Source organism: Rhinolophus hipposideros (assembly GCF_964194185.1).
Source record: "Rhinolophus hipposideros genome assembly, chromosome: 18".
In the NCBI taxonomy this organism is placed as follows: Eukaryota; Metazoa; Chordata; class Mammalia; order Chiroptera; family Rhinolophidae; genus Rhinolophus; species Rhinolophus hipposideros.
In genome coordinates this window covers 33,673,357-33,696,804 of record NC_138064.1, presented here as the reverse complement: position 1 = coordinate 33,696,804, position 23,448 = coordinate 33,673,357, and the positions used below count along the sequence as shown (strand labels likewise).

Sequence of the window (23,448 nt, the reverse complement as noted above, 5' to 3'; positions counted from 1 at the left end):
TTTCATTGGAAAATAAAAATAAGTATTTAAAATTTGTTTTTAATAAAAGAACTTATAAAGTGGTAACCTCTGTGTGTGTGAGCCTGGCAACACTTCACAGATATCCCTCCTTCCACTTTCAAACACAAGCCGGCGTTGGCCATACTACTACCGTACCAGTCCAATCAGTTGCAATATAAAAAGGAAAAGGTTGATTATATCCAAGTAGATGTTCAGAGCAGCAAAAACATACTCTTCAGGGTCCAGCTTATAATAATGATGGCGCCCTCCCACCATCAGCTGCACGTCCATCACCAAGTACTTAACGAAAAGAAAGAAGAATTAGCTACTTAGGTAAATTGTGCATTTCTATAAACTAAGTCCTAAATGAACTGAAAAAAATTATTTTAGCATCAATAAATATATTGCAGAAAGTCAATTTATGACTAGATGTTATTCTTACAGCCTCAGCCATTCACGGTGTCCCCCTGTTTGTACTCTGTTAAAGCAAGTGCTTTGTCCTCCTGAATCTGGTGTGTCCAGATCTGTGAGCCCTGCTTTGCTGTCCAAGTCCAGAAACCTTTGTGCCTTTAACCAATGATGTGGACCCAGTGAGCAGGCTGGACAGAGATAAGCTGCAAAATGCCCTGTGTTTGCAATCTCCCCACAAGTTCTCGCTGAACGAAGAATGAAAATAAAGGTGATCCCCCAACGTTTAGATTCACACACAGCAATAATTCTGAATTCTTGGAGCTTTGGGTGACAGCATTTTTCAAACTCGGATATTGGGGATGACTTTATGATGATGTCAGTATTTCCAAAAATAGAATGAGGAGAAGAGGAGATTTATATATGGTTAAATAATTCCCCAAGTAATCATGCTAGCTCAGCTGCAGTAGGTAAAATTTTGAGCTCCTAAATCATCAAGAAAAAAGTCAGTAAGCCCTCTCATGCTTGTGTTTGTTGCAAAGTGAGCAGACCCTGGCAGTGGGAGTGCATTAGAAGCAGGAAAAGAAAGCAAGCAGCTCCTCACTTCTTTCTATCCAGACTCTAGATTGAGCCTAGTGCTGTGAGGCAGAGCCCCATCAGACATTTCATAGAGAATGGGGGGGGGGGGAGAGAAGGGGAAGAGATTCTTTTAAATAATCTATTTTAGAAAAACATCTACTTCAGTGAAACCTATCCCAAGTGATTCAGGTATTGGCTCTCCCTATATTCTGGTCCCCAGCCGGGCTTGTAAAAATGAGGGAAGGAACTGGGTAGCCTCACACCCGTTCATGACTAGCATCGTGTCCTGTAATATGGAAACAAGCCAGTGGAGGCAGGTGCGAGTGAGTAACAGCCTGAGACACGGGAAGATCAGGTGGTTGATCCGAGGGGGCAGAGAAGGAAGTCAAACCCGACCGGGAAGGGGGGGGGGGTGCCAAACGGTGCCTCACCTGGACCACCGAGTCTGTTCTCCCCATTTTTCCTCCCCTCTCCCTATGTCTGATTCCAGCAATTTTGGAGGAAGTTTTTAACTTTTATCATATGACCCAGCAATCACGTTCCTTGGTATTTACCCAAAGGAGTTGAAACCATGTTCACATAAAATCCTGCACACAGATGTTTCTACCAGCTTTCTTCAAAATTGCCAAAACTTGGGAGTTCCCAAGGTGTCCTTCAGTAGGTCGATGGATAAATTAACTGTGGTCCAGCCAGACCATGGAATTTTGCTCAGCACTAAAAGGAAATGAGCTATCAAACCATGAAAAGACATGGAGGATTCTTAAATGCATATTCCTAAGTGAAAGAAGCCAAACTAAAAAAGGCTACATGCTGTCTGATTCCAACTATATGACATTCTAGAAAAGGCAAAACTTGGAAACAGTAAAACAGTCAGTGGCTGCCAGGAGAGGCATCAATAGGCAGAGCATAGAGGATTTTAGGGCAGTGAAAATACTCTGTGATACCACGAAGATGGAATGTCATTCATTGTACATGCGCCCGAAGCCACAGACTGTCCAACACCAGGAGTGAACCCTAATGTAAACCATGGACTATGGGTGATACTGACACGTCAGTGTAGGTTCATCAGTGTAACAAATGTACCATTCTGATGAGTGATATTAATAAAAGGGCAAGCCATGCATGTGTGAGCAGGGGTATGTGGGAAATCTCTGTACCCTCCTCCACATTTTGCTGTGAACTTAAAAGTGCTCTTTAAAATTATCTTTATAAAAAGAAGCAGAAAAGGGAAGTTGCCTGGAGGGCTTTCCCGTGAAGGATTGACTCGACTCCAAACTTAAGCACAAAGGCTCAGGGTGCGCCATATTCTTTATCAAAGAGAGAGAGAGAGAGAAATAGACTTACAAGTGAGAAGATCACAGTTCCAAGTCCAGCATACAATAGATGTAACCACTGCAAAAAGACAGGAAACAATTGCATGTTAAGAACAAGATTTAGAATAACGAACAGGCTCACTCAGGCCCCTGCTGTTAGATAAGGACCCCATATTATGCAAGTCAAATCTGTGGGGGAATTCATCTTTTTTGAACATAGTCAACAGCACCCACTCAATTGCATTCAGCAAGCAAATGAAACCTAGCCTTGCATATGCCAAAGAAGGTTCAGCAGGTCAGCACTCGTGTGCATCTCTTGCACAGCAGGGCAAGTGGCACGTACTGGGTATGTTTCACTTTGGGCCCATCCATATAGCCCTTCTATAGAGAATCTGCCTCTTGGAACAGGTGCTCTGGGAACATAGTGACCCTCACTCACCACTGCTAGAGTTGATTAAGGACAGGTGGAAGACATCCACTCCAACAGCAGGGAATCTCTTCCCTGACCAGGAGCCTCTTATATGTGACTAGGGTCAAACATGTGCCAGGCCAGTCAGAAATCAATTGTCAGGTTAGAGGGATCCAAGCAGCAGAGGCTGTTGTATCATTAGCTAGTGCTTGAGCTATTACTGTACAAGCAGAGGTGGCCAATCAGCTCAGCCCAAGAGAGGAAGGTGGGGTTTCCATCCCTGTGAATCCAGACTTCTTCCCACCTTGGATTTCCGTAAGATTCGCTGGGTCTTTGCCTCGAGCTAGTCTGAGCAGCATCTGTTCCTTGCAACCAAGATAGCCCTGATCAGAATATGGGACTGGTCTAAATGCTAACGGGTTTGGCTCTGTATGGGGAGAGGATAAGGAAGTGATATACAACGACTGAGAAAAACAATGGCATTCACCCTTTGAAAGTTGTCTTAGAGGGATGGGCAGAGCATTCTGCTAACAAGTGAAGGGTCGTGGAGAAATCAGGAGTCAGTGACAGTGTGAGAGGCACAGAGTTTCCAGACTGAGCTGATGTAAGAAAACACCTGATTCAGTCTGAAGAATTCAAAATTGCCAAAGTCAAACAAGCATATATTTGACAGGACCAGGTTCTGTCAAAGTCTTCCATTTAAACATCTGTGTAAGATTATATCTGGTAGGTATTTGTGAAAGGAAATTTAGAATGGGAACAAGGGTTCATCTATCTAGTAGGAAATACAGTTTCTTCACTGCACCTATTGTAAAGACCTATGCAACCCACCTAGTAAGTATTTTTGTTATTACTACCAATATCTCTGCCTCCATCAATAACAATCAATGGATCACTGTGGCCTTTTAACACATGCCTTTGGGATGTCTTTGAGTTTATCTCTAAAATGCAGATGCTGCCTCCCACGCTATAAGCCTATATGGTCATTCGTAAAGAGAAACCAATTCGGGCAGAACTGTTGGTTATATGTCTGAAGATGACTTAGTAAGTCCACTTGTTGCCAAAGAAGTTCTCTGATTCAGCAATTGGACTAAGTTGGGCTTGAGGTGTTAGTAAAATGATCACAGACCCCAGGCCAGTCCTCAGGGGACCTGGCCTCCAGTAGGGTTTCCACACAGGGGCCCCTGGCAGCCGGACCACAGGGTCAGATCCTGTGCCTCTACCTCTCCACTCCTCCAGCCTTAGTCCACAGATGGCGCAATGTGGCACCGGAAAGAGCATGGGCGCCGGAGTCACACAGATCTGGCTCTGATCCCATTTACTCCCCCTGTGAACTCAGATGGATTATTTCATTTCTCTGAGCCTGTTCTCTTATCTAGAGTACATGAGATCCATACTGCTCGGGAATGTTGTGAGAATTAAATTTGATGCCTCTGTGAAAAACACATAGGCTTATATCTGACATCTAATAAGAAGTCGATGAATCTATTAAAGCAAAAGGAAGAAAGAAAGAAAAGGACAAGCCCATCTCTCTACTCCCATCACGTCAAACAAGCAGCACCTATGTATGGGAGAAGGAGGCTGATCTGCCCTGTGGGTCACTTCACTCCAAGAGCCTCTTAGAGGACAGCTGTAGTGTGTAGGGTAGGAGCTCCGTCTTCATGCCCCAGACCTCCTGTCCATGGTACCCCAACCACACCATGCCGGCCGGCCCCTAGGACGGGTCTCACAGGCCTCCAGCACCTGGAGGGAGTGTAACTGACCAGGCCCCTGCAGTTTCTGCTGGACCACGCTTCCACTTCTCAGTCACTGGTGGGAGCCGCAGGACTGCCATACTGTGATGGCTGCTTTTAGCTCCAGGATTCGCTCATGGCCTTGCTGAACCTTCCTTAGCACCATGTCTAGAATGCTCCCATGGATTTCCTTCACGTGGGGTCACATCTGCTATCATGGTCTGACGGCTCTCCCAGCTTTCGTTGGCTCCCCCCACTCCTTTTCTCTCATAGACATTTCTCCCTTGAAAGTCCTCCCATTTTTCCCCCATCTCGGGGTCTGCTTCTCAGAGAATCCAGACTAACACAATCAGCACGTCATTCTAGATTTCTTACAACTCTAACAATTGAGGTTTCCAAATGAGATCCCACTTACATATGATCGTATGAAGATTAAGAGAATTCCATAGATAATAAGTATGAAGACTAAAACGAACAGCGTTCCATTTAACAAGGTGAAATCCCACTGAGGAAACACAAACAACACAAAAACAACTCAACTTTCACCTATAAGGAATTTCAGGATGTTTCAAGGTACATTTTATACCCCATAGACAGAAACTGGCCCATTTGCTAATAATTTACCCTGGTCCATTCTAAGAAATTAGCCCCAACCTCTGAAAATGCTACATAAAAACCGTCCTACTGACTGGAACTTGCTTCAGCAGGGAGAAGAGGGTAGGAAGTATGAATGAGATCAAAGGAGCAAGAATTGATCATTTTTGAAACTGGGTAATGGGCACATGGGGGTTCATTAGATTATTCTGTTTTTGTATGTATATAAAATTTCCCCTAATAAAAAAGGTACGTTGGATACGTAGGATGTAAATTTGTATAGTTTGATCACAATTATTCATATTTTTAAAAGTGTGCATAGAGAACATTAATGGAATGAAATAGACCAAGATGCTAACTGGGTACCTTTTTCACATTCGTATACATATATTTTAATAAAAAATATATACTAAGCTTTCAAAAATTACTGTTAATTATTCTTTTGTAATTTTGAAATTTATTAATATGCTTTTTGGTTTTGCTTTTATAAATCAGTGACCAAATTAGCCTGGGGGAAATTAAGATTTTTTTTTTTTTTTAAAGATTTTATTGGGGAAGGGGAACAGGACTTTATTGGGGAACAGTGTGTACTTCCAGGACTTTTTTTTTTCCCCAAGTCAAGTTGTTGTCCTTTTAATCCTAGTTGTGGAGGGTGCCATTCAGCTTCAAGTTGCTGTATTTCAGTCTTAGTTGTGGAGGGCACAGCTCAGCTCCAGGTCCAGTTGCCGTTGCTAGTTGCTGGGGGCGCAGCCCACCATCCCTTGTGGGACTGAGGAATCGAACTGGCAACCCTGTGGTTGAGAGCCCACTGGCCCATGTGGGAATCGAACCAGCAGCTTTCGGAGTTAGGAGCACGGAGCTCTAACCGCCTGAGCCACCGGCTGTCCCAAGATTTTTTTTTTTTTTAAAGAAAGAGGAACAGTCATCTTCTGACCTGAAAAATTTTGGATTGTGCATCAAAAGAAGGCCTTTGAATCCAAGATATTTTCTTGCAAGAGCATTTTCCTGATTCCTCTATTTCCCCTCTCACTCCATGCCCTCAACACACCAAGAGAATAATCTGAAGTCCTACATCACCTAGTGTGGTTCCTAAACAAGCAGCAGCAGCAAATTGTTGGACAACCCCCGGAGTGGAGCCCAGCAGTCTAGTTTAACAAGCTTTCCGAGTGATTCTGATGCTGCTAAAAATTTGTCTATAGCTGTGGTCTTAACACATATGGCTAATGAGCTCTTGAGACGCGGCTAGCCCAGACTGAGATGTGCTCTCACTATAAAATACACACTGAATTTGAATTTGAATTCGAAAAAGGGAATGTAAACTATCTCAATATTTTTGTTATATTGATTATTTGTTCCAGTGATGATCCTTTGCATACAGAGGGTTAAGTAAAATACGTTATGAATTTCACCTGTTTCTTTTTACTGTTTCAATGTGGTTGCTAGGAAAGCCAGAAGACGAGGAGGCCATGGCGGCGAGTCCCACAGGACAGCAGAGAGCAGGAAGGAGGATGGAGGAGATGGGTTTGGAGGGCAAAGGAACATGTCCACACACTCCCTCCCAGAGGACAGAAATCTGTTTCAATAATACTCACTTTTGTTTGAAGAGCAAATAAAGTGAGAGATAACGTCACCAGAGCAGTTGCTGCTATTGCCCATAACACCTCCTCGGCTTTATAGAAACTAAAACCAGAGATTATGATTATTGTTCACGTACATTCTAAGAATAGCACACACAAAAGAAAATGTGTAACAAAGACTTACACTGATATGGTTCCTAGCAGTAGACCTTGAAGAATTGTCTAAAAAACAAAATTTACAATAAATCAGAAGCCTGATTCCCGAGGCCCAGAATCTGAAGGAGATGATTTGAGGTGTGTGTGTTTTGACAGGGCCTACGGACAGGTGGGAATAGGCACAGCTCTAGTGCACAAGCCACATGGCAACTAATTATAAGCACAAATAGTAGAACTAAACATGTCCTTAACATTCTTCCTAAGACTGACAAGAGAAAATTCCTTTATTAGTAAAAATTTCTTAGGACCCAACAGTAACTTTCAACATACTTAGTGACTTAAATATGTATTGATGAGGAATATGGAAACCAACCTAGAAAGTTGATCTGTAGACCATATTGTCATTATTCAAATGGGGCCATCCACACAGGATATGAATCGTAAATATTTTATCAGAGCAGGATATGCTATTTCTATTAATGCTTCACCAACAGTTTCAGTATTGACCTTTCCCACGGTGTTTGGGTGAGAATAAAATACTTCTTAAACCTCAGAGGTAGGATGAGGATTGAGACCTTCTTAGACTCAGGGGGAGGCTGGAGGGCACTTATGCACAGAACATGAGCTACACCTGTTGATGCCAATCCGAGGCTCAGAGGAGGGCTGCATTGGGGTGCACGATTTCTGTGGGCCACATGGAGGCAGGGATGGGGCAGTGTGGAGGGAGACAGGAGCTGAGAGCGAGCAGGCAGTCAGCCCGGAGGATGAGAACAAAAAAGGTAATGAGCATATGCCCTGGCCTACAGCCAGGCTCCAGGATAGTGGGCAGCTGGGCAGCAGCGGCTGCAGGGCCCGGGGACATTCCCCAGCTGATAGCATGAGGCTCTGTCAAAGGTGAATCCAGAGACTCTGTTGACCAGCAAGAGCCAGAAAAGAATCTTCCAGTCTTGGGGAATAAAAATGAGGACACATCCTAACTGCAGTGCGAGGACTGCTAGACGACCTTGGAACTTCTCCAGCTGGTTGACAGGATCAGAGACTGGAAAAGAACTCAGGTCCCCAGAACACTGGACTGCCTCTCAATTTCCCAAACCCAGGGAGTAAGCCTGATTTTCTAGCTTGTTAAACATACCGAGTAAGCTGTTTTTATTTCCATGGTAGGATTAAAAACAAAAAGTGTATCTATTCCACATACACAAGATGTTTTAATAATGTGCTTTCTTCCAACGTTCCTCTCAAGATTTTCTTCTTCTACTTGCTCAATTGCTTCATATTTCTCCATCTTCAGCAGCACATGAAAGAAGTGTGTGTTTGAGAGAGAGAGACAGACAGACAGAATGGAGGGAAACGGAGAATGGGAGGGAGAAGGAATGACTTCAAGCCTGAAGCCACCTTTCAGTTTTCCCAAGAGTGAGTAACAAGAGACCTTAGAAGTCAAACCTGCCTCATGGTTTTAAGAGCTCAGAACATGGGCTCACAGGGCCACAATGATATGGGACAAAAGCTGAGTGTTTTTCTTTTTCCTCAACTCCTTTCCTGAAATGGTTTTCTCCGTATATTTTCCAATGTAAAGTCTAGAAAATATAACTAATTCTTTGCCCCTCTATGAGGTTTCTTCTCTTAAGTTGTTACCTGCTTTAGGACAGCAAAACCTGAGATGACAGTTTCCTTGGAGACCAGTAACTTTGTAATAAACATTAAAGCCACTGAAAAAATTAAAGTTCAAAAATTTCTGGAAAAACACCTCCCACCCCCAGCCCCATCATCTCTGCTGCAGGATTCCTACTGTCTTTCTGTTTGGCTTTTAGCCCACATCCCTTCCTGAGTGTAGTCTGTGCGGGAACTGGGAGCCCCACTTGCTCATCTGGGTAATGAGCAAGGTATCCGTCCCAGCTAAGAAAGGCCCGTCAATGCTCTGGAAGCTGAGGAAATGCCCAAATGTGGTCTCCAGAAAGCCTCGGGAGGAAACTATTCTCCCCGACACAGAAATCACACGGGACGCTCTCTGCACCGTGCGGATGCTGACCCTCCCCATAGGCCACGTGTCCTTGCTCCCTTTGACCACCAGGAGGCGCAGACCCAAATCCAAGCTCATAATAAGGTACGCATTTTGTGCACTAATCTAACAACTGGCTTTATTTTCCTATCCTTATTTTTTCTTCCTTCATATTTCCCCACCAATTTATCGTGTCTTATATTGTAGATATTTTTATAAGCTACTTCAAATCTGATATGGAACTAGATGAGGGATAAATCAATTGGTAAGTGAATCATCATATGGGACCGCAGTCAACAGTGCTTGGGAGGGAACGCAAATTCTCCCAGAAAGAATCATTTGCCCACACACGGAATCACATTAAGACTGTTTGGATTTTTCCAAGAGGAGCAAACACTTAACTATCAATGAATTTCAGAGAGAACACTATATCCAGGAAGCAAGAGGTGTAGCCTGACTGGGAAGCAGAAAGAAGAGTCAGGGAAAAGGGAAATGTTGCTTGGACGCTCCCTGAAGAGGAGCCCTTCCAGGGATCTAACCTTCCAGGGATCTAACCCCTGGGTTGGGATGGGATAAAATGACAGAAATTCAGATTTTACTCAGGTTTTAAAAATCGAGGAGTTCCAGGTATCTGTTAAGAGTTGTCAGGATCCTAGAGTCCCCACGAGCACCACAGAAAGGAACTGGCTGCAAGAAAGGAAACCACACAAGCGTCTGTGGCCCAGAGCAGCGCTGAGCCGCAAAGGGCGGATGTGGTGAGGCCTGGTGAGTGGAAGCTCCACAAGGAGGCGTTGGTGAACCAGGAACCAGACCATGGATAACCGAGAAAAGCCAAGGACCAGAAGCCCCCTAGCCCTCAACTGTAAGGCCCTGCAGTAGCCCTCCTGAACGGAAATGCAAGGTGGGGATACAGGAAGAAGCAGAACTGAGATGGTTTCTGCGCCCCGTGAGATTTGAAATTGAAATAAAATAAATTTTACAAAATAAAGTTTTGAGTTTGTGCACTAAACGTGGAACACACTCTCCATAACACAATGTGTTTGCTGTGCCTGAAAGAGGTCCAGCGATAATCAGGCTAACTGTTCCTGAATCGTAGCCCAGATGTGGAAGTGGGTTTCCCATGTGGTCTCTCAGAGGCGAGTTTGCCTGCACAAAGCAAGTAGCCAAGGGTCCTAAATTCTCCAACTTATTAAAAGAGTGTCGATGCTGTCTCACGTGTAAATTTATGACTTCGTTACAACCAGAATTCAGCCAAGAGAATGTCTCACAAATAATTTCCATCTGTATTATTCCACAGGAAGATTTTCCACAGTAAAAGGAATGAATTTAATAATGTGACAAAATTATGTTTCATTAGAGGTGAGCTACAGCAGGTGCTAACAAGGTTTACTTACAAATAATCCCAGGAGAATGTAATTTGCAGGCACCTGACGGCGGAGTTTCCCACAGCAAGCAAGTACAAAAAATACAACGAAAAACGCTGGCCTGAGGATAATTTAAAACCATGTGTTATTTGCTTCCAATGACTATATCATGTGATGTATTACAGATAGATAGATAGAGACATAGATATCATGATATTGCCTGATAGTATATTATAAACAAAATGTGGATTATTACCTTTAACCTCTTTTTTTAGCTTTTAAAACTAATTTTGTTAAAAACTAACTTTTCTCATTGCTATCCACAGACAGCTTGTGAATTCTTTTTTTTTTTTTTAATTTTTATTTTGAAGTAATTGTAGATTCACAGGAAGTTGCCGGGGGACAGATAGGTCCCGTGTACCCTTCACTCAGTTTCCCCAAATGATTGCATCTTACATATTTAGAGTATAATACCAAAACCAATAACTTGACATTGGTACCGTGTGTATATATAATGCGATATCATAGAACTACGACAGAAATCTATGTGGAGGTACATGTAACCAACACCACAATCAAGATTTGAAACTATCCCATCATTAAAACATCAACAAAGATCTCACTCATGCCATCCCTTTACGGTCACACACACATACACACACACACACACACACCCTAACTCCTAATTTGTTTGTTTGTCACCTCTATAATTTTGTTATTTCAAGAATATTATATCTTTATCTAATTTTTAATGAAGAACCTTGATCAATAGCTAATAGAAAAACTACTTTTTTAAAATCCAATAATACTCACAAAATTGCATAGGTGAACCAGGCATTCTCAAGCACCCAAGTTTTTAAAGTCGTCCTGGGTAAAAGAAATTAATAGTTTTACAAAATTAAGTAGTTAATTTGGTAACTAATGTAATATTTAAGTAAAAGAAAAACAATCTCCTGAGGAAAAAGGGGGAAACTCTAAATGATTGACAATGACAGACAAGGAAACGGTGAAACATACAACTGAATTTTGCTTCTTAAAATAAATTCATAAAAAGATACAGTCATAAGTAGTAAGTCAAATTTAGATAAGTGCAAATGCCCTAGTGAAGATTTTTATTTAAGAAAATACTGGGGTTGATATGCATTCAAAGCAAAAGAAATAAACTTCTCGTATATTTGTTTGTAAATAGGGATTTTAATAGGATGGGTTTAAGCAGTGATGGGACATAGTCCCAGAAATAATTGCTACATTTAACAGGATTCCAGCCTGCAAGGCCTCAATAATCGCACCTTTTTTCCTTCATCCAGTTTTATCTGTGGAAATATCTCAGGAGAAATAAGAAAGTAGTGCCCAAAATAAGAGTAAGAAAAAACTTTATTGGGTTATGAAGTTGAAATAAAACTCTAGAAATCTACCAATATCTTGATTTAGGAGTTGCCTTGGAAAAGCAAAAAGCTATAGAAATATTATATCCTCTGACTAACAAAAAATGTTTTTTTAATGATCAAAATTAAAACAAGGTGATTTTCAATAAGAATTAATGTGCACAACTTAATATTTAATTTACATCAATAACAAAGACTTACCAGAAAAGAAACATGCTGATAATTGCCCCAGTGACCACCAACTGAGCTGACAGAAGCAGGAAAACTTTTGTAATGAAAGCTGAGGAGACAGAAACATTATTTTTATGACACAATATTCAAAAGTAAAAAATGTAAATGTAGTTACCTACTTTTGATAAGTAACAAAAGAAATCTCTCCTTTGATTTTTTGAGGATATGAAAGGAAGTACTAGTGTAGAGTTAGCCAATTAAATAACAACAAAATACAGCTCTACAGAACTTGTGGAAAGTTGTCTGGATGTTCAAAGTGTTTTATTGGAGATCTGAGGGTTTATCCACAGAAGCCCCAAAATTTTGAAGATAAAACGTAATCTCTTACGTTTATGGTTAATTGGTTTTTAACAAATGTGCTAGAACAGTTCAATGGAGAGAGAATAGTCTTTTCAACAAATGTTGCTGGGACAATTGGACATACACATATAAAAACATGAATTTGGACCCCTTCCTCATGTCATGTATACACAAAAAATAATTAGTTAAAAATGGATCATAGATATAAACATAAGAAATAAAACTATTGGAAGGATAGATGGGTATAAATCTTTGTGAGCATGGATTAAGTAATGATTTTTTTAAAGGTAGGTATGGGGTGTAAAACACTAGCAAAGAAAGAAATAAACAGATAAATTGGAAGTCATCAACAGTAAAAGCTTCGTGCTTCAAATGACACCATCAAGAAAATAAAAGAAAACCCAAAAACTGAGGAAAAATATTTGCAGATCCCATATCGGATAAGGGACCTGTATCTAGAATATACAAAGAATTCTTACAATTCAATAACAAGGAGAAAAATAACAATTAAAAACGGGCAAAATTTGTGTAGTCAGTGCCCTCCCACATTGACGCTGGGCTTGGCCACGTGACGTAAGTTACCCAGTGAGAAATTAGGGTGTGTGATGCAAGCAGAGGCTTGATAAACAGCTTGTACATTGGAGCTTGTCCACCTGGTATATTTCTTGGGACCCAGCTGCCACGTGATGATAAGAAGCTCAAGTCACAAGAAGAGATCCAAAACCCAAACCAACTGCCAGCCATGTCAGGGAGTCATAACAGTCATCGCAGCTTCAGCCATCATCTGATGAAAATTGCATATGAGCCTTCAATCAAAACCTGTGCAAGAACTGCCCAACTGAGCCCAGTCAACTCACAGAATCATGACAGCTGATAAAATGATTGTGTTTTGTTTTTTTAAAAAAACAAAAGGTGGGCAGAGGACTTAAATAGACATTTCTTCAAAAAGATAGGCAAATAGCCAATAAGCATGTGAAAAAATGCTCAACATCATTAGTCATTAGGGAAATGCAAATCAAAACTATAATGAGATACCATGTCACACACACTAGAATGGCTATAATAAAAAAGGCAGGTAATAACAAGTGTTGATGAGGATCTGGAGAAACAGAAACCCTCATGCATTGCTGATTGGGATGTAAAATGGTACAGCCACTTTGGAAAAAATTGGCAATCCCTCAAAATGTTAAAAATAAAGTTACCATACAGCTCAGCAATTCCTAGGTACCTATCCAAGAGAAATAAAGACATATGTCTACACAAAATCTCCTATGTAAATGTGGATCACAGCATTATTTGTAAAAACCCAAAAGTGAAAACAACCCAAATGTCTGTCAAATAAGGAATGGATAAACAAAATGTGTTCTTTCCAGGCAATAGAATACTATACAGCCATAAAGAAGGAGTGAAGTACAGACAAGTGCTACAACGTGGGTGGACCTTGAAAACATTATGCTAAGTGAAAGAAGGCAATCACAAAAGTCCACATATTGTATGATTGCATTTATATGAAATGAATAGGCAAATACATAGAGATTGTAGATTAGTGGTTGGCAGAGACTGGGAAGGAGAAGAGATGGGGAGTGACTGCTAATGGTATGGGTTTCTCTGTAAATATACTAAAAACCATCGAATTGTACACATAAAAGGAGTGAATCTTATGTCAATTATATTTCCATAAAGCTGTTGTAAAAAACAGCGACTGAGCCCTGTAACTCTTAATCCATTACCCTGCTATACTTTTCCTTCTTTTCCATAGCACGTTCATCTTTTTATATGCTATATAATTTTAAGGGGGAACGGCAACCACTGCCCTCCAGGAGAGGCAGGTACAAATAATGAACTCTACTAGTGATGAGGAGGCGTCACATTTTCAGTTATAACCCCTTAAGTCTCAGTTCCTCCTCTGTGACATGGCACTACACGACTTCATTAGAGGGTTGTTGTAAGGACCAATGCGGTACTGTTCCCCTTGCACAACACCCAGTGAGAAAGGATTGGCACCTGTGGCTGAGGTGGCTAGTTGCTTAATGACATTCATTCTGCCTGATTTCCTCACAGTCCAACGCAGATCTTGTTAAAGGTGGCAATGGGCTCAGCTGAAAAACTATAGCTGGCGGTGGCCATGTGGTCCAGACAGGGTCAGTGACATGTAATTGGAAACTCTTGGGTGTGGTTCCTGGGAGAGCCTCCTGGTACTGTCTGGACAGCAGACGAGCCTTGACTTGGTTTTGACTTTGGAAGGCTAGGGCTCCAAAAGGTATCTTTCCAGCCACAAGATGGAGTGTAAGGGCCACAGGAAGACAGCAATGGGAATCAAAGCTCACAGTCCCCCTTCAAGTGGTCCCGGCCCCAAGAAGGCCTAAGGGTGGCAGAGTGGTCATGGGGACCTGTGGCATTTGCTTTGAACTTCATATTTCATGAAAGAAAAAACTTCTCATTTACGTAAGCCACAGTTTTTTCAGGTTTCTGTTACTCACAGTTGAATGTATTTTCTATACAAAATTAATATCTAGGGCATTGAATTAATGTTCCTTAAAACTTAAGTCAGTATTGTCGTATTGCATTGTATGTAGGAAAGAATATTCTACAATCAATGGCTAATTCAAATTTTCTCAGAAAACCACAAGTTTTTCCCTATACTATGTTTATTATGAATTTCTGAATGACCTGGACAGCTTGGGAGTTGTCTGTTATAGCAGCCCTATACCATGTGTCATGGTAAAGCATGACTGGGGAAAACTAAACGCAAAATCCAATCTTTCTAACAATCCACTCTGTGGAAACATTTAAAGAGAACATTCACTTTTCTCTCCCAAAAAACGTAATTTCTTTATTCTCACCTCTGCGGATAGATCCGTCTGAGAATGGGTTGGCTACAATATTGCTGTCAGTGGGGGTGGTCTCCTCTGAAATTTGTACCACATAGGTATCCACTCGCTGAATAGCCTTTGAATGTGGTTTCCCACGAGTTTGCTGTGGCCCAAGTGAAGGTGACGTTTTGTAGGACCGATTAGATTTGGCCTGGATGTTATCATCTGCTGCTTTTCGGATCAGGTTTTGATGGTCTCCAGCACTAAAGTCTATTGGTTCACTGACCTCCAAGTCCATTTTCCTGGAGGGGGAAAATTGTTATTCAGGTCCTTATGATCATACCACTATATCCTCATAACATTCAAATGATTTTTCCTTAATTGTAACTCCTTTGACTCAGGAGGTAACAAGTCAGTGCTTAATAAGTATTTGTTGAACAATCAATGATGAACAAATACTTTTAAGATGAGGCCTATAAAGTAAAACTACTTGCATTCTAATATGAAATTATAAATTTCATAAATTTATAAATTCATTCAGCAAGAAATTAAATAAGTTCCCTCTTATGTGCCAAATGTGGAGCTGCTCTCATCACCTCTGCCCTCGGCAAGCTTACATTTTGAAAAAAAAGATAACCAAACAAACAATAATATAAGCAGGGCCAGGAACAATGGAAGATGATATGAAAGGCCCTAACAAAGTCTAAAGGAAGATGCAAGGAGTAGAAGAAGTTATCAAAAGCTTCCAGAAAAAGTGAGGTTTAAGCCAAGGCTGTAAATGAGTAAAAGTTAGCGGAAGAGGTGGGGAAAGGTTTTCCCAGGCAGAGACTGTGTCAGGACTGGAGGACGCAGAGAGGGTATGTTCCAGAAACTAATAGAAGTTCATGTGGCTGGAGCAGGGACCTCAAAGGGGAGAGTAGAATGAGGTTAAGCAGAGGAGTATTGGGGATAGGTCAGTGAGGGGCTGGCAAGCCAAGTTCATTCTTAAGGCCACGGCTGTGTAGGTAGAATAATTGTCCCCCAAAGATGTCCACATCCCAATCCCTGGAACCTGCAAATATGTTATCTTGCATAGCAAAAGGAAAGTTGTGATGAAGGACTTTGATGTGGGATAGGATCCTGGATTACCTGGGTGAGCCCAATAGAATCCTTATGATCAGACTTCTAAAGGAGAGGCAGGAGGATGAGAGTCAGAGGAGGAGATGTGACAACAGAAGCTGAGGTCAGAGTGATCCAGTTGCTGCTTTGAAGACGGAGGACAGGGCCATGAGCCAAGGAAAGCAGGCCTTGAGAGACTGGAAAAAAGAAGGAAATGTATTCTTCCCTAGAGTCTCCAGAAAGGAATATAGCCCTGCCGACACCTGGATCTGAGTTTGGGACTTCTGACTTCCAGATAATAAATTTGTGTTGTTTTAAGGCATTATGTTTGTAGTAATTTGTTAGCGCAGCAATAAAGAACTAATAGACCGGGGAACCACCGAAGGTTTTCCAGCAGGGGACCACAGGGATCTGTGGCATAGTGTGGAGAATGAGCTAGTGTAGGCAAAAGCAGAAGCAAAGGGACCAGACATCCAGAGAAGGAATTGTGGTGGGCTTTGCCAGCGTGGTTTGCAGCAGAACACAATTCTTAGAAAACCAGTACTCGGTGGACCAAAAATGGCAAAAGAGCAGGACCCCATTAACCTCTTGGGAACAAAAAGACTCAGCAAGCCTCTGCTTGTCCCATAAAGAGAACCACGGAGGCGTTTGAGAAGGAGATTGCTGAGATAACAAGCACTTAGACAAACTGAGGGCCAACTGGGAACGTTTGTAAATTGGTCTGAACAGAACAACATACTCTTGGAGAGGCAGACATAGTTTTGTAAAGATGCCTCTTTCCCTCAAAGGAATTGCTAAATTTTTACAAAATTCATTGGGATTTTTTTCAGTACTTGAAAATGTAACTCTAAAGTTCATCAGAAAGAGTAAATGTGTGAGAATAATCAATAACCCTCTCCAAGGGTCCTTGGGGTCTTTCAAAATAATTGAAAGAGAAGGATTATGGGGTGAAGGGAGACAGGGGAGAAGTGAGTTACCCATCAAAAATTAAAATATTATAAAGCTATGAAATGAAAAAGGTGGTGCTAGCATAGCAATAGATAAATGGATCAATAGGATGGATAAGATAGACTTATGTATATATGAGAATTTAATATTTCATAAAAATGGTATTTTAAATTATTGTCCCATGGTGTTAGAACAATTAGGTATGCTCGGAAAACAAAGTTTAATAGCTATTTCACATCTTCTACAAAAATGCGTTCCAGATGAATCAAAGATATCATAAATAATAATAGCCATAGACATTCTACAAGAAAACATCAATGAATATTTGTATAAGCCTTTGTAAGAATGATACCATAAAAGAAATGCTTGACAGATTTGGAGTATAGGAACAATTTAACTATTATTATAAAAACATACCAGTTAACCTGAAATGCAAAGTTGTGAAATATTTATTATACTGTAAAAAGAATTTTTTAACTAAGAAAAGATCGGCAATTCAATAGATGAGGAAAGAACATAAATAGGCAATTCATAAAGGAAAGTTAAATGGTCAATAAACTCAGGGGACGATACCTACCTCAGAAATAACCAAAGAAGTACAAGTATGATACAATCGTGAAATGTTTTTTTGTATTTTTTTTTGGTTTTTTGCATAACAGACTAGCAAAAACTAAAAAGATAATATTCTGAGTTGTAAGGATGTAGGGAAATGGATAACCCAGAGCCACATTATGACTTGTGGGGGCCCTACACACATTTGCCTTTACGAGTCCCCTCTCCATGAAAAATATGAAAAAGTCTATTTAATGGTTGCATTGAAATAAAAAATATATAACCCAGGCTGGATTCATTGTATATTATATATTCATTATTATTATATATTTTCTCCTGATTTTAAAAGAAGTTCAAATATCTTCATGGCCTGTAAAACTATCGTGGGCCCCAGGCAATGTGCCCACTGTGTCCAGTGTCTGGGTCAGTCCTGAGATAACCTCACAGGAGTTGGCTGGTGTGTACACCTTCTTTGTGAGTAATCTGGAAGCATCTATCAAAACTCAAAATGTGCCTTCTTTTAGGCCCAATAGTTACATTTTTAGGAATTTATCCCATAAAAATACCCACACAAATAGGCAACAATACATGTATAAGGAAGTTCGTTATATCATTCATTGTTTGTAATATCTAATATCAGGGAATGGTTACATTAATTTTGGCAAAAACAAGGCAGATATACATGGATTATTGTGGTAAGTTCACTTAGATACACTTTTGAATTTAAAAAGCCCTCTTAGAGAATAATATTTAGTAAGATCACATGTATGTTTTATACACATACATTTCCAGGCTGAAAAGATATACTACAAACTGTTAACATAGTTCTCTCTAACACAGCAGAGTTGGGAAATACACTCTGAATTGTATACATTTTTATAATGAGCATTTATTGTTTATATGAAAAGAAATATTTACATTTTGAAGAGAAAAAGAAATATTTCTCTTTTTGATAAAATCTGGAGCTCCTCCAAGAAAGCAATCTTCATACACAGCTCAGAAGCATTAAAAGGTGCTCAAATAACCACGTTGGTTTCTTCCCCAGCGGTCCTGCAAATCAGAAGGGGGAGATGCAGCAAAATTTTCAAAGCACTGAAAACTGAAACCAAACAAACAAAAATCAAGGGCAACTGAGTTTTCCTCAGGAAACTATAGTTGGCTGGTCTCTGAATAACAAAATGAAGCATTCACCTGCTCTTCCAAAAGCTTTCCTCGCTCCTAAGCCCCAGGTCATCCAAAGGACAGGCAGGCACTGGGACTGAAAGCAAAGTTCTGAGCGACAGTTAGGGGAGTGGCAGTTGGAGCGTGGAGTGGTTCAACAACCTCACCACCTAGGAGAGGGGCTCTAAGTCCAGTCCATCTGCCCGGCCTCATGATGGTCAAATAGTCATGGCCGATGTATTTTGTGCTGAGTCTCAAGGAGGCCTACATCTGAATCTTCAAAACCAATTTCATGTCAGGGAGTGTCCTGAAGTCTTAGCAAAAGGCTCCTGGAGGCCGTGGCATCCTCCCCATCATGTCATCACGTCTCCCAAGCAGGAGAAAGATGCCTATGAAACTCCCCGGCAGGGATCCTGCACGATTCTTTCACATAAGTGACTGGCTTATGATTAGGCAGGTGTTGGTTTTCCTGGTGGATAATGATGATGGTGATGCACCCCATGATACAGGGAGAGGTCCACCCCAAGCTGCCGGCCAGGGAGGACCTGAGGAGGCCTAATTCAGGCTGTTTGTGAGAGAAGTCAGATGATGAAGTGGGGGGTAGTGAGGAGGGGAATGGGAGCAGACACTTGCCCTGAATGGAGACCGTTGCTGAGAAAGGCTCATTGATTTATTAACCCACTTATTAAACTGCTACCTTAGTATATGCCTGCTGTATGCAAAGCGTGGGAAAGTAAGAGACAGAAAGAAGAAAAAAGCAAACTTCCATTCCTCAACATGCTCATAGTCTGGTGGAGGAGACACAGGTACAAAGGTGTACCCTAAGGTAGAAGAAAGGAAGAATCACAACAGGAAATATTAATAGCTATTTCAGTCAGGGAGTTGGAGAAAAGGGAATAAGACTTCGGGCATGGAGGCTTCCTGAAGGGAGTGATGCATGAGCTGATTCTGGAAAGATAAGTAGAGTCGGGTGTGAAGTGTTGCGAGGAAGCATATTCCAGGCAAAGAGAACACCTTGAACCAACTCCCGGGTCTGAGAACCATGGAGCGCACATGCAGAACAGAAAGGAGTTCTGTTAGGTTATAACATAGAAGGTATGAGTGCAGTGGGAGACAGAGATATCATGATTCCGCTCCTGAGGATAAAAAGGGAAAAAGAACATCTGCCTTGGCTCTCTTCCCTTGTACCTTCCCTTGTACCTTCTTACGGTTTCATAGGTCTCACTCATTGTCTCTCGGTCCAGTCCACGATGTCTCTCTTTAGTTTGTTCATGTTAATAGGCAACTTCAGTTAATTACATTTTTTTCAAGATTACCTGTGGGAAGGGGGAGGGGTATAACTAATAACCAGTCTGGTGGGAAGAAATGGTGCCACTCCCCTCATCCCCCCGACCTCCTCCTGTCTTTTCAGCCTCAGAGTTGATGTTAATCAGGCACTTACCAGATGTAGAAGTTGCTTACAACCTCACAGGTTCTAACTCATTGAACCATCACATCAACCTTGCCAGCTGTGTTATAACAGGTGAGTAAATGGAGACTCAGTGGCAGAATGCCCCTGAGATACCCAGGACAGGGTAGGAGTGGTAAGGGAATCCTGCACGGCCTGTCCCCACCAAGCACAAAACGTGTTGAACAGTATCTCTTTGAAACCAGCTTGTGATATATTTTATGCATCTGCTCTTTTTTTCACGTTAAGAGTTTTAATTAATGAATCATGAAACACTTAAATCATGCAAAATAGCCTACATGTTGACATTGATAATTCCCTGGGGAACTGTGCTTTATTCCTTTCCCTTAGTGTTAATTTTAAGACCTTGGGAGGTATTTATTTCTGTCTTCCTAGCTCCCTCTTTCTCTCCTCTCTCTCTGTCTCTCTCTCTCTCTCTGTCTCTCTCTCTGTCTCTCTCTCTCTCTATCTCTCTCTGTCTCTCTGTCTCTCTCTCTCTCTCTCTCTCTCTCTCTCTCTCTCTCTCTCTCTCTCTCATATCTCCCTCCTGACACGTTAGGAAGCCCTTGGGGCTTGACCACTGTGGCTCATGCTCTTCCTGAAAGACCAAGGAGGGAGCAGGGAATTGGGCCGGGGCCTTCATTTACAGTGCCTCCCTGAGTTCTTTTTCCTTACCCATTTTCCTCACCTCCCGACCTGACCCCCCATCACCTCCACATAGTAGTCCTATTTGTCCTCACAGCACACTACTTTCGTTCACTCTAGTACTTCTGCATAAGCATTTTGTGATGCTACAGCTTTGCTGCTTAAAGGAGAAGCCCCTCTTACTGACTGAGAACTACTATGAGCCAAGCACAATAACGGATCATATCTTCATACAGCCCTGGTGTGGACAACACCATCCTCGCTTTACAAAAGAACAGAGCTGCAGTGAAAAGGTTCAGTTGTCAGTCTTTGAACCAGGTACTGTTCATTCTATACCATTACCTCCAGCTGGGAGAGGAGCTTTAGGGCCAAAAATCTGCCTTTATTTTCTTTTCTGTTTGATAGTTTTTCCTCCTCTCCTCCTTTTTCTTCTATTTCTTCCTCCTCCTTCTAATTAAGTTTTTTAAATGCATGCATGTGGTGGAAAATGTTCAAACAATACAAAAGGGTACAAAATGAAAAGTGGAAGTCTCCCTTTCTCACCATTTCTGTTGGCTACAATTGTCAACAGTTTCTTGTCTAAATGACTAAAAAAATGTACACATCACAGACACGTAGCTTTTAATTTACACAAAGTGATCATATTCTATACACTGTTCTATAAATTGCTTTTTTCTCTCTTAAATTTATATTGAAGTATAATTGACATGTGTGGAGACAGAGCCAGGAGTGCAATTTCCAGGCTCTCGGCCTCATGTGGAAAGGTGCTCATTCGGGTGGTAAATGGCCATCAACTATGATTGGATGGCCATCAGCTGTAACCAGTGAGCCATTGGCCACTAATATAACTGCTGTGGCTACGCTAACAGCAAATGGGGACTAGCAAGAAGACGGTGGCTGGCAAGCACGGATTGCTGTTAGCACGGCGTATTGCAATTAGCAAGGGGTTGGTTGGTTGGCAGAGAAGTGGACTGCAGGTAGCGAGCGGATCGTGTGGCTCCTGCTTCCTGTATCTCTAACCCAGTCGCTAGCAAGAATATAGTGGTCTGACTCCCCCATCTATGGCTCCGTGGGTGTTCCTTTCTGGCCTAACCATGTCCTGTGTTCTTATGTGGGGAGCGGGACCAGAGACCCCGCATGACACCCTGCATGACAACATGTAACACTATATTAATTTCAGTTGTACAACATAATGATTTGATATTTGTATAGATTGTGAAATGATCACACAAGTCCAGTTAACATCCATCACCATACATAGTTACAAAATTTATTTTTCTTGTGTTAAGAACTTATAAATTGAGTGGTTATACATATGGGTGTTGACCCCATCCAGTATGGTGTCCTTTGGTGGAAAGGAAACAGGTGAGCTAGGATCCAAAGTTTTCAGTGAAGAGAGGGAGTAACTTGGAGATGAGGTGCAGAGGGGAATACGTTACCAGAAGGCTTAAGAAACTAGAAAGCCTGGGGTTTAAGAGCTAGATGCCCCTCACAGAGTGCATTGTTCTAAAATGAGGAGACAGTACACCTTATCTCCTCTTCTCAACCACTTTTACAGTTGGTCTTAATCCCCATTAACAGCCCTGGAAAGTAGGTAATATTATTTTGTTTTACTATTGGGGAAACCTAGACTAAGATGGAGGATAACTGAGCCGCCAGGCCCCAGGGCTGCTCAGGCCTGTCTGGATGTGATGCCAAGAGCAGCCACCATGTTGGCAGACAGTCCAAATCATGGTGCCTCTATTGATCATCGGTTAACAGTAAAATAGGGATAATACTATCTCCTTCCAGGGTTGTCATAAACACTAAATGAGATTGCGTGACATCACAGGCGTTCAGTACATTTTTCTATCCCGCGCTTCCACACCAACACATTCATGAAGATCTCTCCAAGGATGTGGAGTCAAAAAAACCCAGGATGCTGAAGCCAGGTATGCAACCACCACTTTACCGAGAGAGGCTGAGAGCCTCCTTTTCCTGGTGAGGCTTGTACTGATCAGACATTAATAGAAGGGGGCTGGCTTTTCATAATGAGGGTGTCCTAGGCCAGTTGCTCTCAAATGTGGTCCAGGGAGGTCCCAGGGTCCTTTCCGGGGTCCTCAGGCTCCAACAATGCCATGCCCGTTATTTGCCTTTTCCACTCCTTCTCTTACTGGCCTACTGCTCTGAGGCTACAGGCCGTATGACATCACCCATCAGCTAATGAACATGTGCCTGACATCTTCGTCTTTAAATGTGTTTCAACTCCTAATACATAAATGGCCATGGGTATAACTCACATGTACAAAACTACATCGGGGTGAAAATTTTAACTTTTAAGAGCGTAAGGAGGTTCTGAGCAAGAGTGCCAGAATTAGAAAGTATGGGACGCCAGTTAAATTTCAATTTCAGGTAAACACACATACTGCATGGGATACATTCATATTAAAAAATTATTCGTTGCTTATCTGAAACTCAAACTTAACTGGGCGTCCAGTATTTCACCCGCCAATCCCAGGCCTAAGGCCAACAAGGTCACGGACCACCAGCCTCCCAGGAGACGGCGGCGCGCTCCTAGTAATTCCGGGTGGGACACTTCCGGTCAGGTGGGCGGGCCAGCGCGGCGAGGCCCCGCCCACCGCCGGATGCTGCCTCTGGGCCCCGGCCATGCTTTCCTCCCAGGCCGGGCACCGCCCAGGCCCCGCCGCCAGGCGCCTCGGGCGATCGGGGACTGGTGTTTGGCTCCCAAGTGGCGGAATC

At 41.9% G+C, this 23,448-nt stretch overlaps 1 protein-coding gene across 1 annotated transcript; it reads right to left on the bottom strand.

Annotated features, from left to right (window-relative positions):
* Positions 1 to 147: 147 nt before the first annotated feature.
* Positions 148 to 23,357, bottom strand: LOC308510422 (protein lifeguard 2-like; the record flags this gene model as incomplete). The annotated part of the gene is made up of 9 exons (XM_081079707.1): positions 148 to 300; positions 2,332 to 2,379; positions 4,858 to 4,947; positions 6,629 to 6,716; positions 6,798 to 6,835; positions 10,160 to 10,250; positions 11,716 to 11,794; positions 14,889 to 15,160; positions 23,194 to 23,357. 9 exons carry the CDS (start codon positions 23,355 to 23,357, stop codon positions 148 to 150), a joined length of 1,023 nt encoding a protein of 340 aa, XP_080935833.1.
* Positions 23,358 to 23,448: the final 91 nt, after the last annotated feature.